This window comes from Neopelma chrysocephalum, unplaced genomic scaffold (genome assembly GCF_003984885.1).
Source record: "Neopelma chrysocephalum unplaced genomic scaffold, ASM398488v2 Primary Assembly neopelma1_24, whole genome shotgun sequence".
Taxonomy (NCBI): Eukaryota; Metazoa; Chordata; class Aves; order Passeriformes; family Pipridae; genus Neopelma; species Neopelma chrysocephalum.
The window spans coordinates 3,602,652-3,617,330 of NW_020897693.1; the positions used below are offsets into that span (position 1 = coordinate 3,602,652).

General features: G+C 38.3%; 1 protein-coding gene across 1 annotated transcript in view; it reads right to left on the minus strand.

Annotated features, from left to right (window-relative positions):
* Positions 1-1,759: 1,759 nt before the first annotated feature.
* The window catches only part of IPO7 (importin 7), a 35,032-nt gene continuing 22,112 nt past the window's right edge, over positions 1,760-14,679 (minus strand). The window contains exons 15-25 of the mRNA XM_027700393.1: positions 13,832-13,992; positions 12,816-12,944; positions 11,161-11,227; positions 10,956-11,081; positions 10,586-10,683; positions 9,135-9,230; positions 7,949-8,169; positions 7,640-7,845; positions 6,828-7,034; positions 6,357-6,473; positions 1,760-4,678 (exon numbers count right to left, since the gene is read on the minus strand). Of these exons, the coding sequence (XP_027556194.1) occupies positions 4,581-4,678; positions 6,357-6,473; positions 6,828-7,034; positions 7,640-7,845; positions 7,949-8,169; positions 9,135-9,230; positions 10,586-10,683; positions 10,956-11,081; positions 11,161-11,227; positions 12,816-12,944; positions 13,832-13,992 (1,526 nt within the window). The 3' untranslated portion in view covers positions 1,760-4,580. The remainder of the gene's footprint in view (positions 4,679-6,356; positions 6,474-6,827; positions 7,035-7,639; positions 7,846-7,948; positions 8,170-9,134; positions 9,231-10,585; positions 10,684-10,955; positions 11,082-11,160; positions 11,228-12,815; positions 12,945-13,831; positions 13,993-14,679) is intronic.

Consider the following 14,679-nt stretch of genomic DNA (forward strand, 5'->3'; position numbering starts at 1 on the left):
ATTGGCCGCGCGCCCGCGGCCCCGCCCCCGCGGCTTCATGGCGTCGCGGCTGAGCTGCGCGCGGGGCCGCCGCCATTTTGTGCCGCGGGCGGCGCGGCGCCCGCGCGCAGGGGGGAGCGGCGCCATTTCCTGCCCTCCCCCGGCGGGGCCCGCGGAGCGCCCTAAGGCGGCGGGACCGCGAGCGGCCAAACGGGACCCGCTGGGCGCCCGCGGGGAGCGGCTCCCCCTCGGCTGCGGCCTCCTGCGGGCCCCGGGGACTCTCGGCGGGGCGTGAGCCGCAGGGCCGGGCTGGGGGCAGCGAGCGCCCTGCCCTTGCCGGCCTCCCGCCGCGTTAATCTGCAGCTGCCATGCCAGCCCGGCCCCGGGGGATAAGGACCCTGTGCTTAAAGCTATGCTTGGGAGTGTTTATGCTTACGTGATTTTTAGGTTCAGAAATGCGTAATACATAGTCCAACCAGCTCCCAGTCTAAGGGTGTTAAATCAGCAGATGATTTTTCAAGAAAACCCAGTTCTGGAGTTCCTGCAAATTTACCACCATCAGTGACACAACATACCCAGTTCTGAGGGGCTTGCTCCACCTTTCCAAACATGGGAGACATAAAAGCATTCAAATTTTGCTCCAGACACAGTTATAAATTCCTGAAGCATACAAAAGGCCGGGAGAAGCTTATTCCCAAACGGGCCTAATAGCAGTTTTAGCTTACAGTTTTCCTTATTTCACCCATTGTACAAACTGCAGCCATCGGTTTGATTTGAGGTACAGAAACAGCGAAATACCCAAGATAAAATTCTGATTCCCCAACTCCCTTGTATTACTGGATTATTTGTTCACATCTCTGTGATATGCTACAACTCTCTATTTCCCATTCTGAAGTGCTTTATGTTTCTAGCATCAACGTTTTGCTATAAAAATCAGCAATACACAAAACAGTGACACACCATTTAAAATAAAGAAGCTACGTATTGCTTGAAAATAATTGAAAATCAGCACCACAACACTGGACAAAGCTTTTCCACATTGCTCCTTCTGGGTACTTAGAAGGTTCCACAGAGCACAGGGAAGAGAAAAACCCAGCTCAAGGAACTCAACTCCCTAACAGCGTAACACAGAGAGCCTTCAACCTTCCAAACTTATCTCCAATTTCTATAAACCTTTTTTCTATTTTACTTCTGCATTCAGGTTAAAACTCGAGTTGCAGGGTTGAAAATTCAGGCCCAGAAATTGAACATGTTTAGTGAGAGAAAGGACACGCAGGGAAGGACTGAGAGGGAGCTACACAAAAACACACAAAGATAAAAAGTGCCGAGACACTTCATGATGATTCTACTCTGAAAGCTGATAGTCAAGTGGAGGAAATTTCCTTTAGGAAAAAAAAAATCAACCCATAAAACTTACAAGGTATCAATTACTAGGCATAATTAAAATAATCTCAATGTTTCTTGTCAGGTAGTAATTAATCCACTGCAGACTTGAGGAATCTTGCAGTAGTGCAAGAGATTTGAACAGAGGTTTGCAGTACTATGCTGACACCTATTAATAATTCTTTTAAGCTAGTGATTTAAGAAAAAATTACCCAGTATGCCAAAATTTTAAAGAAGTGTCTGTTTTTTTACATTTAACCCAGTAAAGAGAACTGTGGTTATGCCTAATATTTGGTTGAAGAAATATTAGGGAAATACAAACCTTAGAGCTAAGTAACTAGAACAGGAACTACACTTCAAGAATACAGCTACATTCAAAACACCACACTGAAATAAGTGAAGATAAGGATTTGCTTTAGATGTTTATTAATCCAAGGAGATCTTCCATAATAGAAAAAAACAGAGGCTTTAAATTTTCCAGCCCTTCCTTCAGAGTTGCATTATCCTTGAAAATGGTGTGGATAAGTGCAAGTTCTAGGAGGAAGATCAGTTTGAAATTTGACATGTGTATCACTGAAATTGATATATTGCATCACAAAATGCACTATCACCACCAACAACAATGCAAAGTTGTTTTGCAATTTATATAAATACATTTCTTGGAGCAAAGGAAAGCAAAATTCTAGGTCATTCTTAAAAAAGATGCTCCTTGCTAACCAGTCTAGTGACACATAAAAGCACCCTTGAATTAAGACTGTATTCCTCACACCAAGATAGCATTCTTCCCTTGACTTGTGACTTGAAAAATATCTCTTCCAGAACTGACAATGGCACTGCAATTGGTGATTTCCCCCAATTTTTTTGCCATCTGCTTCATGGATAAAGCCTTCTCACTGCTGCTGTCACACACCTTGTGCCACGAGGCACAAGTGGCTCATCTGCCCTCAGAGGTTCTCTTACATGTTTTGGATGCATACCAAGACAGGCAGATACCCAACAAGCAGATGTTCAGAAATGATTTATGTCCAACTGGGTGTTTCCAAGGCCGATGACGCAGCAGAAGGCAAGCTCTGTCACCTTTTATTACAAAAATAAAACCTTGTCTAGGGGTGACCTGGGGGCCAGAGCACACCTGGACGTGCCCATGAGTTACACATTCACCAAAAACCCAACCCAGCCCTGCTCTGCGGCCTTGGCCAGTCAGCTACAGGTGCACAAGTACCACCGTGGGTCTCCTACCATTCCAAGGATGGATACTCCATCCAAGGCTTCATCCTTTTCGGCTTTTTCACATCAGGTGCAATATTCCCTCAGTCCACACTTTGCTTTTCAAGTATCCCTTTGGTAATCCCTAGGGCAACACAGCATTGCAGCTCTGGCTTAGCCTCTCCCCTTTCCAACCTGTGCGCAGGGAAGTGTTTGGTGGAGCAGCTTGGAGAGGAGAGACTGGAAAACCCCTTCCAGTGCCCGGGGAAGCGGCTGTGCACCAGTGGAAGGCAGAGTGTGGTGCTGGTCAGCTCAGAAGGAAACCCCAAACCACGAAATCCTGCTACTCTGCTGATGCAAAAAACCACACCACACAAACCAATTTTCTGAAGACTGCATTTTGAGTATCATAATATATATATATGTGCATTTCATTTTTACAGATAAAAAGTTTATTTTTTAACCTGTATTTAAATTTTGGAGGCTTACATTAAATTAAAGGTAGCTCGTTTAATATCAATTGTAACAGCAGGTGACATTTTTATATAAAAACAGCCTAAAGAAAAAAAAACCAACCCAAACATTTGATTTAAAAGACCTGACACCAATGATCTCAAGGCAAGATCAAACGCCAATGGATTTTTGCTTTTAGAAAAGAAAAAGGGGGCATTTAAGCCAACCCGTTCACAGCATCTCCCTGCTGGCTTCTTCATACAGTGGTTTTGATAGTGGTCCCAGAGGGAACTGTATTTTGCCTCTCTAGCTAAAATACTAGTTACTATAGCAACTTTGAAGGAAGAAAATTGTGGCTTCAAAAATGAAAGATTGGCAAAACTTCAAATACACTGTCTGGATCAGGCAGACAACAGCACACACGAATGCTGCAAGTGCAAAAAGAGGGGGAATGAAATGCAGGAGTAGTGCACCTGCACTACCATGAGCTGGAAAAAGACTATTTTGCACAGTTGGGGCAAAAAAATTGCTTTTATACACCATAGCCCAGATCAGCCAATGACATTGTCGTGTTTTTAATAGATTGCATAAGTAGATGTTTCATCCACACACTTCAATTGACCTTAAGATCTTGACACCTCATTTACCTAAAAGGATAACTTTTTTCTTTGTGCTTACAGTACACATTTGTATCAATTCTCTACCTTGTACAGTGACATCTTTAAAAAAAACAAAGGACACGGAGGGTGTTGCTATTTTTTCTTTAGCAGCAATGAAATATCACTAACCCCTTTTTACATAACCGAATTCAAGTCACAACCAGAGGTGACTGCACCACAAAGTCACCAGGTACAAAACTGCTAGTTCATTTTAAATTAATAACTTGAAATTATTTTCCCCAGTACATCCCTTATTTTTTATTTTTATAAACAGCAAACATTTTTGCTATTTTTGTACATAGGCTAGCAGGCTTGTTTCAATATGAAAGTGCTAATTCATTTACAGATTTATCAGTTATGTAGTGCTACATTAAGTGTCCAATATTCTACATATGAACATCTTGATAAATGGAAATGATGAAGATTAAGTAAGGCTATCTGATTACCTTATCTTATTTACATTAAAAGAATAGACACCCAATAGTAGGGATAAAAGGGAAATAAACTGGGCCAATACTCATACTGCCACAGGTGTAAAAATTGTCTGCCTTCTACTCTGTACTGTAAATGAGACATTTTAAATAGTCCTGCAGCCCATGTCTATTTTGTTTTTCCTCAGAAAAAGAAAAGCTGCCTTCATGACATCCCCTCTTGATTTCCGATCTCCAAAGTGTGTCATTTGAAGCTTTTAATTCAGATTCTTCCTATCTTCAATAAAACCTCTGGTTTGCTTTCCAGTATTAGGTTGTACGATCAGGTCCCACTTCTGGGGCTTTTGTCCAATCTATTTATAAATTAGTTTAGAGTGAGTTGTAGATAACATGAACCAGTTCTGGAACCACTATTGGGAGGAACACAAGCTCTTCACTACAATCACACAGTAGCAGGAAAAGTGATAATTCAATTCATTCCTGGGGCAGGGCCTCCAAAATTAAATGAAGTTGGCACAACTGGAGCATTGAATTTGTATCCTCCATGCTTTTCAATCATTTTGGATTCTAAAACAAAACAAAAAAACAAAAGGAAGACAATTTCAGTGCATGTGTAGTGTAGTGGGGAAGACAGATCAAGATTCTGTGACTGATCATTTTGAGTCTCTCAGAGATAAGAGGTTTAATCTGGGGTTACCTGAGAAAGGAATGAGCAACCACAAAGTAGAAATATGCCAGGCCCCAAAGAACAGATGGACAGATTATTTACTTATTTTAATTTCTCAGTATTGCTATAGCCATGCTTAAATGAATTTGTAATTTTAAAAAGCCCACACTTTAGCTTTTGGACACAACTATGTAATTTTCACATTTCAGAAATAGGACCTGAATTAATGCTGCACTTCTTAACTCACTAAAGGCACCTAATTCTTTCTGGTTAACATCAATAGACTTTGCAGTCAAATCAGTAACAAGAGCACATGTACGAAAAAAGCACACAGAGATATTAGCTAAATTTTCTGTGTTCCTATCTCAACTCAACAATACAGGCAGAAATAGCCACTGAAGCACCAGAAATGTACTTTTTAGTATACACACTCCTACCCAAGCAGGTAATTTGGCTTTTAGGTCACTAGACCATACAACATAATTCTGAGAGAAAACTAACACGTTCATCACTTTCCATTTTCAACCAATCCTTAAGATCTGTAGCCATCTGAGGTCCACAAATCCATCACTGTAACTACAAGCAATAGTTAAGGTGTCTGGTTTTACCATCCTTCAAAGACTACAGTAAGACAGGTTTTACTGTAAGACAGGTTTTTACAAGCTCTAATACAAGGCCAACTGAAAATTAGGTTGGTAATTCAGGTTGTACCTTTAATCAATCTGGATAGTGCAGAAGGTGGTTTGTATTATTCCCAGGTCAAGATAACAACACTTACTAATGTCTTACATTGGTCTAAGAGCTTTCTCCTATCTCAGAACAGTTGCAATCTCTCTGGGAATAGAGGACAGCTCGTATTGTTTAGAAAATCTGCATTGTGTCTCTGTTTCTCTGGAAACAGGCCAGAAAAATGTTGCCATGGCTCATTAAGCCTGGGGGGAGACCCCTCACAGCTCCACAGCAGACAAATCAGTATTGATTTTAGACAGTGATATATATTGGCTTACCCTCAAAAGTAAGGGAAAACTTTAAAAGAAAAAAAAAGAACACAGATTTTTAAATCTGTATTATCTGTACCTAAGTTTAACATTCTAAAATATTTAATGGGCTTAATAATGTGGCTTTACAGATGAATACTGGTTCCATAATTTAGTATTCTCCTGTCCATAGAATCATTGTCTATCCCAGCTGGACAAGGTCACATGCCAGGAAATAATTTATCAGCCACTTGATGTGTCTGTTAACATACCTGGAGTTCATCTACCTTCAGGTAATCAAACCAATTGTTTTCAAATCCAAGCAATTAGGACACTTTGCTTTTATGTCCTTGGCCACTTCACCAGGCCATTTCTATCATTCCTTACGCCTCTGGCAATGCCATACAGTTTGTGCAGTGAGGCTTTGTGACCTGTCCACCTTAAGAGATTTCAAACACCTCTGGAGTGCAAAACAACCCTGCTTTGATGAAGACATTATCAGGCTTGAATTATAGGCATTCTCTATATTATGCTTCTTGAGCACACCCAGAGCACTCAAACAGCAAAGGAAGCCATTAATGGTATAAAGGGGGGAAAATACCATGTGCTGCCCGCCTCTGATCTGCCAGAGTTGCTATGTCCTGCAACTGTTTTCTTTGTTCTTCGTTAAGACCCTGTGTCAAGGCTTGGTACCACACAGGGTTACGGTTCTGAATTGCTGCAAAAGAAAACATAAGCAAAAGGAAAGTGTTGAGTAAAATGTTTTGCAGCTCAAGAGATTACTAACTCACTGCCGTTTTAGTCAGGATAATAGTCTGTTGTGGTTACACAAATCAAGACATTTAAAAACAATAGTAAAACCTCTGACCTCTTCCCTACTACTGTAAATTCATTCAAGCATCTCCCCCTGCTCTGAAGGTTTACTGATGGCTTCTCCTTTCCAAAGGAAGAAGTGGTTCAAGCAAATATTGGAAAGCCTGTTTGGAAGTTTTCAACAGGTTCTAGCTTATAACAGTACACTCTAAAGTTAAAATGTAACTTGTTGGCCAGGAAAGGAAATATAGTTACTTACTCTGAAAAATTGTTTTAAATATCTGATATTCATCAATAGGGTTGTCTTCATCATCAATAATTGTGGAGTAGCCTTCCAAAGCAGTCTCTTCAGCATCATCTTCTTCCCAGTCTTCATCATCTCCATCTTCACCTGCCTGTTTTGCTAGAATTTCTAGATATTCTTGACCATCTTCATCAATGTCATCTTCATCACTGCCCAACTCCTCTGAGTTAAATGTAACACACAAAAAAAGGTTTATCTCGGGAAGAGTAAGAACAATTCTTTAGAAATACGGCCAAATATGTAAAACAGGCAATGGAAATGGTAACAGTATAGTGCAGGCTAGAGGGGGGGAGCTCATGTAACCTGTCTCCTCAGAGACACCAGTGTGTAAGTGGGAAAAGAGAACTGTCATAAAGTTGTATGTACAGATAGTTTGGAACAGCACTTGATAAAGCTTTAAACAAAGCAATATTCACACTCCAAAGAAAGCCTGAAATAATTTCATGAAAACCCTTTCAAAAGGGCACATTCAAAAGGGCTATTGAAAAGATGGCCTGAGAAATATAAAATATAGTAGTACAACAATATATATAATGACAATAGTTTGAAGAGTCCGGAATTCAACAGCAGAGATCAAAAAGCAATTGGGCTTTCAGTAGATAGATGAAAACAAACAAATTCCTTTTAGTGTGGAAAACGGTTCCAAACAATTGCTCAGACTGATGATGGAAAGACAAAAATATGGAAAGAGAACTGAAAGCTCAAGGAATCTCCATCAGAAAAAAAAAACCACCACAAAAACAGAATAACAGTTTCAGTTTCCATACCTGTTTCCTCATCTTCTTCAGCTTCATCATCATCATCACTGTCATTTTCATGCTCTGCATGACAGGCATATGCTCTTTTCAATCCATTAAATAAAAGGATAAAAGCTGGTAGAATCTGTCCAGCAACTTGATTTAAAACCTGTGGTATTTGCTCCAGATCAATAAGAGCACACAAGCCAAGCACACACATCTTTCTATCATGAAGTCTACAAAACAGAAGAGTAAAAATGGTGTAAGTTGTTATGATTTACAAGCAGGTCATACACAGGTGTATCACAGAGAATCATCTTCAGAATTAGAAACACTCACCCCAAGAAACAGTCCACGTCATTAAGCCACTGTGTTATGAAGTGATTGGTGACAGGCTCCACATTATTGGGAAAACGAAGATTTTCCAAGGTATTTAATAGTAAATGAGGATTGTAATACAAAGCAGCTATGGCAACCTGGAGGCACATTGTTCGTAGTTCACTGGTTTTCACTTCTCTGGTCAGTCTCTCCAAGGCAGCTTCCACAAATAAGGGTATGCACTGAGGAGTGGGAACCATGACAAACTTAGTGACCAAAACTAAAATTTGTTGTTCTGTATTTCAACAGTCTGGCACATAAACACAGAAGGCATAAAATGGGAGCAATTTTGTATATGACTTCTGCTGGCAATAAAAAGATTAAATGAAAATGTAAAAATATTTAACTATGTGGATTTTGGGACATCTGCACAGCAGCTGTAGCTCCTGGTTCTATAATTTTGTGTACTAAAAATTAAAAACAGAGGAAATGTATACCACAGGAAGTCCAGCAAAATCAACCTAGTCTTTTTTAATACATACATCAAGGTCAAGAAGTATTACTAACACTCCAAGAAAACAGCTATTCAAAGGTGTAGGTTCTTAAGAGATGCCACACTAAAAAAACTGGATTCACAATAGAAGATTTTTTTTCAAATAAAAATTAAAGTTTCCAAGGACCATATCCACAAGTATTCAAAAGGATGCAAAAATGTTTAAATGGCTTGTATACAGTGCTTGTCCTGTGCACAGCAGAAGCACACAAATTCATCTCTCAAATTACAATTTTCATATGTGCATAATGAAGTCCCTGGTTCCTCTATGACATTAATTGGGATTCTAGGAACTTCATTTTCATACTTATTTCAAAGCTATGAGCTTGAAAGATTGAATAATTTTCATTAAATATTCACTAGGATTAACTTAGAATGCAATTAATTGACTTTTTAGAACCAAGATGCTCTTAAACTGGTGCTATTCCAGTTTCATGAAAACACTTGAGTTTTGCAATGTCCTAAATTCTGGAGACACAGTGTGCAATAACTATCTCTGCAGTGCTGTTAACGGAGTAACACTGAAGTAGCAGAGAGGATTATCAGTCACATCACACAAACTTCTTGTAACAAAATTCATGTTAATACATAATCAATATTACAGAATAAAATATTTTTAAAGTGTTAGTTTTAGCAACTAAAGTTGTTATTAACCTGATCAATGCCACGCCCTTTACACTGAAGAATAATTACTTCTAACAGCTTTGCTGCATGACATTCTGCATCTTCTCCAGCAACTCCTGTAAGGACCTGAAAAATAACCATTACTGTTGGTGATATCCCTTCAAGAAGCGTTCTCCATATACTGCTTTGCTTTGAAAACCTGGTATGAATTTACCCCCTTTATAACAATGCATAAACACCCATCAGTAAAGCAGCTAAATCCACAGCAATGGTTTGGTATAAAAATCAGAGACTGAAAATGGCTGAATGTGGGCAAAACTAACTCACACGTGCAAATATTCAGTAAATCCATGGATGCAGACCTTACCACAGTAACTGCATAAGCATCAGCTTCCATTTTGCAAAACAAAACAAAACCTTCTCTTATGCATTAATGTACTGAATTTTGTAGGTTTTATTTACAAAAATGGGATATCCAGTGGTAGACCACTCAATATCTAAAACCTGTGTTAAAGATTCACTCTGCTCAGCCAAGCACAAATCACTAACAGGTCATGGCAGGTTAATTTTCTTTTTATCCTATTTTGCTGGTTTCAAAATAAAATGTTTCAAGATTTTACAATCAGCCTGGTTGCAACTTGTTTTCAAATAAAGGCTGGCAAGAGTTATTCACTACAATATTTAAACATCTCCAAAAAAATTACTCAGGAAATACCATGGGCAGTGCTGACAGTTCATCATAGCTCTTATATAGACACCACACATAATATCCAGGAGTGGAAAACTGAAATCCCTACAGATTACTATTAGAGATGATAAAATATTAACACCATCTCATAAAGAAGTATTCATTTCCTCACACAGGGCTAACATTCTGGAAAGCTGTGTATCCTACATATTGATTGGACAAAGAAAGCCCAGTTGGCAGCAACTGGTAACACACAGGACCTGAGAAGTTAAATACAGAAACCCTGCCCAGAACTGCCTGGACTGAGTTAGAACAGCTGCATTCTGCTCCCAGCTTTCATCACTGACTTGGCACAAACTTGGGAAAATAACTTCCTACTCCTATCCCTTTACCCTCCATCCCTGCTCCGCTTGTTTAGCATACACACGGCATGTGGTATCCTAGCCACAGCAAGGCTACAAATCCCAGATAAAGGAAACCACCTACCTTTTGCAGTATGTCTTGCATGCCCATATGCACAAAGTGTATTGCACAAAACCTGGTTTGTTTAATCTGCCTTTGTTGTGTATGATTTGTTTTTGCCTTTTAGCAAAAGTCTGTATCTGAAATTTTAACGTTACCTCTTTAAATTTCTCTGCAATAACTAAGTAGTTTGTGGAATCTCAGAGGATGTTAAATAGCAAAATGCTTTAAAGAACAGACATCAAAAGCTGTTTCGGAAAAAAAGTATCCAGTTTAACAGCATATTACTTCAGAGATGGCAGGTTTTGTTACCACAAAGGAACCTACTCACCTTCTTGCACATACTGTAGATCATTTCAAGATATTTTGTGTCTGACAGAAGTGTATCTGTATCAACAGTAACATAATTATGCAAGAGAGGCATCATGTCTGTATTAAAAGAAGAATGATCAGTTAGATGCTGTTAAAATCTGTGTATTAATAATTACAGTTCTTGCTTAACGTTTGTCAAGATAAGTGTGCATCTAGTCATAGATGCCTTAACAAAACAAGTCTGGTTGTAGCAACAGCAGAATAAAATACTTCAAGTGTAACCTCACTGGAGTGTTCTCCTAATATTCAGTCAAGATGCAGTTTATTATTTACGGCTGAAATCGCATCTATGAAACCATTTGGCTTTCTGATTTATTTATGTTACTTACCAGTAAAATAATCAAAACCATCCTGCTGAAAGACTTCAAACACGAGAGGAAGAAGCTGCCACATTTGTGCAGAAACCTGTTGGCAGGTCAGACTATGAGCCAAGGAAAAGATCTCCTCGTAGAACTCTGAAACAAACAGAATTCTAGGTAAATGTAATGCCAATTCCATGCACTATAAAAAAAAAGCCAACAGAAGTAGAGATACCTAATACATGCTGCTGTAAAACTGTTCCAATCACCTGCAAACAGATCCCTTCCAGCTGCTGGGTAATCTAAAAGAAAAAAAAAAAAGGAGATTTATGACTATTTTCAATATTTGGAAGTAGCAATTAAACACATTTTAAGATTACTCAAAGCAGTTTCTATTAATACAATATAGTTTTCAAAACCAATTCCAAATTTCCCACTAAATGTGTAAGAGCAGCATTCTTAGCTAAGGATTTGCAAGATAGCTCTTAATATGAGGTGTTTTTGGAACACTGGAAGAATCTCATATAAAAGAAAAGCCTGACAGTAACCCTATGCAACATTTAAGTCCCATTGAAACACTGTAAGTAAATGTATACCTCAAAGGGGGAAGCAATGGAAATTGCAGGAAGTATTTGCTGTTCCAGAAAAGTGAAATTTAAAACAAACAAACAAATAAACAAACAAACAAACAAATCAAATCAAATACCAAAACATCTCCCAAAGCTAGCTGAGGATGTTCATATGGTATGGGGACAATCAGTCTAAATGCTGGTCCTACAGATTCAGACAGTCTTCCCAATTAGTATTTATTAGTCCGTGGAATAGCTAACAAAAGAGTCATCAACCTGTTGAGGACACTTACCTTGCACAGGGGCAAATAAGGGTTGAGTTTCTGGTCTTAGCTATGCAGAACAGGATTTGAAACTAACCTGCTAAATACCTTATCTCTTGCAACACTGGTCATCCTGTGTGAGATGTCTCTAAATATAAATGTTTAGTTGTCAACATTTAAAAACTGAGTTCCTCAGGACTAGCATATTGTTACACATACTTTTAATTTAGGTGGCAAAGATTTGCTGACAAAAACAAGTACATGAAAAGCTTGCTGAGCAGCTTTAGCAACAAGTAAATGAGATGAATTGGTCCTTGGTTTGTTGTATGGCAGCACTGGATTCTACCCTTGGGAATTTGTATTATGCTGCTTCCTTAGTAAAGTCTTCAGAGTCCTGAGAGTACAGTTTATTACTGAACTCTTTAGTCACTAAAAAAAACTATAACTTATTTATTAAAAAAATAGTAGCTGACTTTGTCACGAAGGATTTTAATCAGGGATAGCATCTTCTGAACTAGCTGTCCTCTGGACAGAAGTTAGTCCATTCAGTATAACAAAAAAACGTAACAGGAGTTTTCATCACACCAGAGAATTCTCCAGGGCAGACCAGGCAGGTACAACAACCCACCACTGAGCACAGCCACAAGAGCCGTATTTACTGACATCCATTCTGTCCCAGGGAGCAAACTCAGTCAGCAGAGTCAGTGTTAGGAGATAACTGAAGCTTCATCTGTTCTGTTTGAAGGGCAGAGCTCATCAGATCAGAGGGGTTGTTTCAGCTGAGCTGTCAGGGACACATTGCTTCCCCTATTTGAACAAGAACCCAGATCCCTATGGGAAATACTGTGGCATTTGTGCTCTATTACTGCATTCACTGCATTAGAAATACGACCCACTCTGTTACAACTTTGTTACATAAGTACTTCTCTATTTTCTGTTTTAAGATCTTTTTGGCCAAAAGGAGAGTTTTTCAAGTAACAATGCCAAAAACAATGAAGTATTAAAGACTTACAGTGTCTTAGACAATATGTATTAGCTTTAAAGTAATTTTTACTTACTTCCTTGTGATCTTCAACTACACTGAGAAGTGTATCAATAGTATTCAAGATTCCCATTGCTGTCACTGCTTTGTCATCACTGCCCTCCTCATCTGGACCAGTCTGGATCACCTGGTTAAATGTCATTGCCTGCACGTAATAGCAGAACAACCCATAAATATGTCACTGAATTGTGGAAGTCTGACATCCTACACAATTTAAAGAGTACTTCTGCTAAGAAAACATGAATATTAGCAGGTGACTGCTCCATTCCAGAGTTTCTTCTCAAGATGATAAAATTTGAATGCTAAGCCATTGGAGGTGTTATCCTTATCTATTCATAAAAATAATAAATAAAATAAAAATTATTAATAATAAAAATATAAATTACATTACATCACATGCAAAAGAATACACTTTCTACAAACAAGTTCTTCTACCACGAGGTTTGGTTGGTAGCTGAACTAGACTGAACACTTTGCAGGCATTCCCAGAGAGGACATGCAAACAATTCCGTTTAAACTCCAAGGCAAGGGCCTGGAACAGGGAAGCACTGAGCTGACCTCTGCTTTTGGAACCATTAGTACAACTTGCTAGGTATACAGCCATTCAAGCACCTAATTTCTCCTGCAGATTCAATTTTATTTTCACATTACAGACAACGTAACGTTATTTTCACACCAAATTTTTCATTACAAAAATCTGGTCCTTAATGTAATATTTTAAACCAGAAAACTTCAGTCACATTGCAGAGACTACCTAAAATGTGCAACCAATTTCATTATTAACACTATCAGGAGAAAATACGTACAAAGATTTCTCAAACATTTCTAGAATTGTTCTTAGAAATTTCCACTTGGTTTAAGTTATGAAGCCAGTTTTGAGGAAAGACTGTCTAAATGTAGAAGAAAACTACTCGTACCAATGCCCTTCAGCAGACTGGAGTAACAACAGCTACTCACTGATGGTAAACTATCAATTTTAAATACCAGTCTTTCACATATTAAGCATCTTCCCAAGTCACCCGAAAGTCTCACCAAATGCTGTGTCATTTCTACTGCAATTGGAGTAACTTCTTCACTATATTCACAGATCATCTTCTGAATCACATTAGTAAGATCATCATTTTCAGTCTCTCTTATAATGTGAAGTAAAGCTTGCATTACAGGTCTAATGAATGGAGTAATATATTCTTTAGCTGTAAAACAAGTGGAAATGTTTGAATTAACATCCTTAGAAAACCACAGATCAGTGTAAGAAACTCAATATATACTTTATTAATATTTAATGCGTCAGCATTAATATGCCAAAACCATGGATAGTATAAATCATTATAGCAATACTAACACTCAGAAGAATTTTTAAATAAAGTTGTATACCAAGAGGATCAAAACTGAAGTATGAAAACCAGAGCTTTGCAGTCTTTACAGAATGCAAGATTACTTCTCCATGCAAATGTTAATTCAACAGGAATGGTACATACACATTTTTGTCAAATTACCTAGAGTATTAAATATAGAATTTATGTTTGCTTTCTGGCTTTTATGTCAGCTTCAGGAATATTAAGCCATATAAAACCTGCCAGGATAAAGATAAAAGTTATTTAAAAAAAAAAAGCTAACATGAATATGCTGAGACAGATGTGCTTACGTTGCCACTGTACTTCTGATTCAATTATTAGGTGCTGTAACACTGGATTTACTGCACCATGAAGTTGTTGTTTATAATGTTATAATAATTTTAATGTCTTAGAATGTAATTTACAATGTTATTTATATAAAACAATAGAAAATTTCCCAGCTGAAAAATTATGATGATTACAAATTATAATTACAAAGAGTAAATTAACATCGGGAAAGAAGAGAATGAGTGCCTGAGCACCACA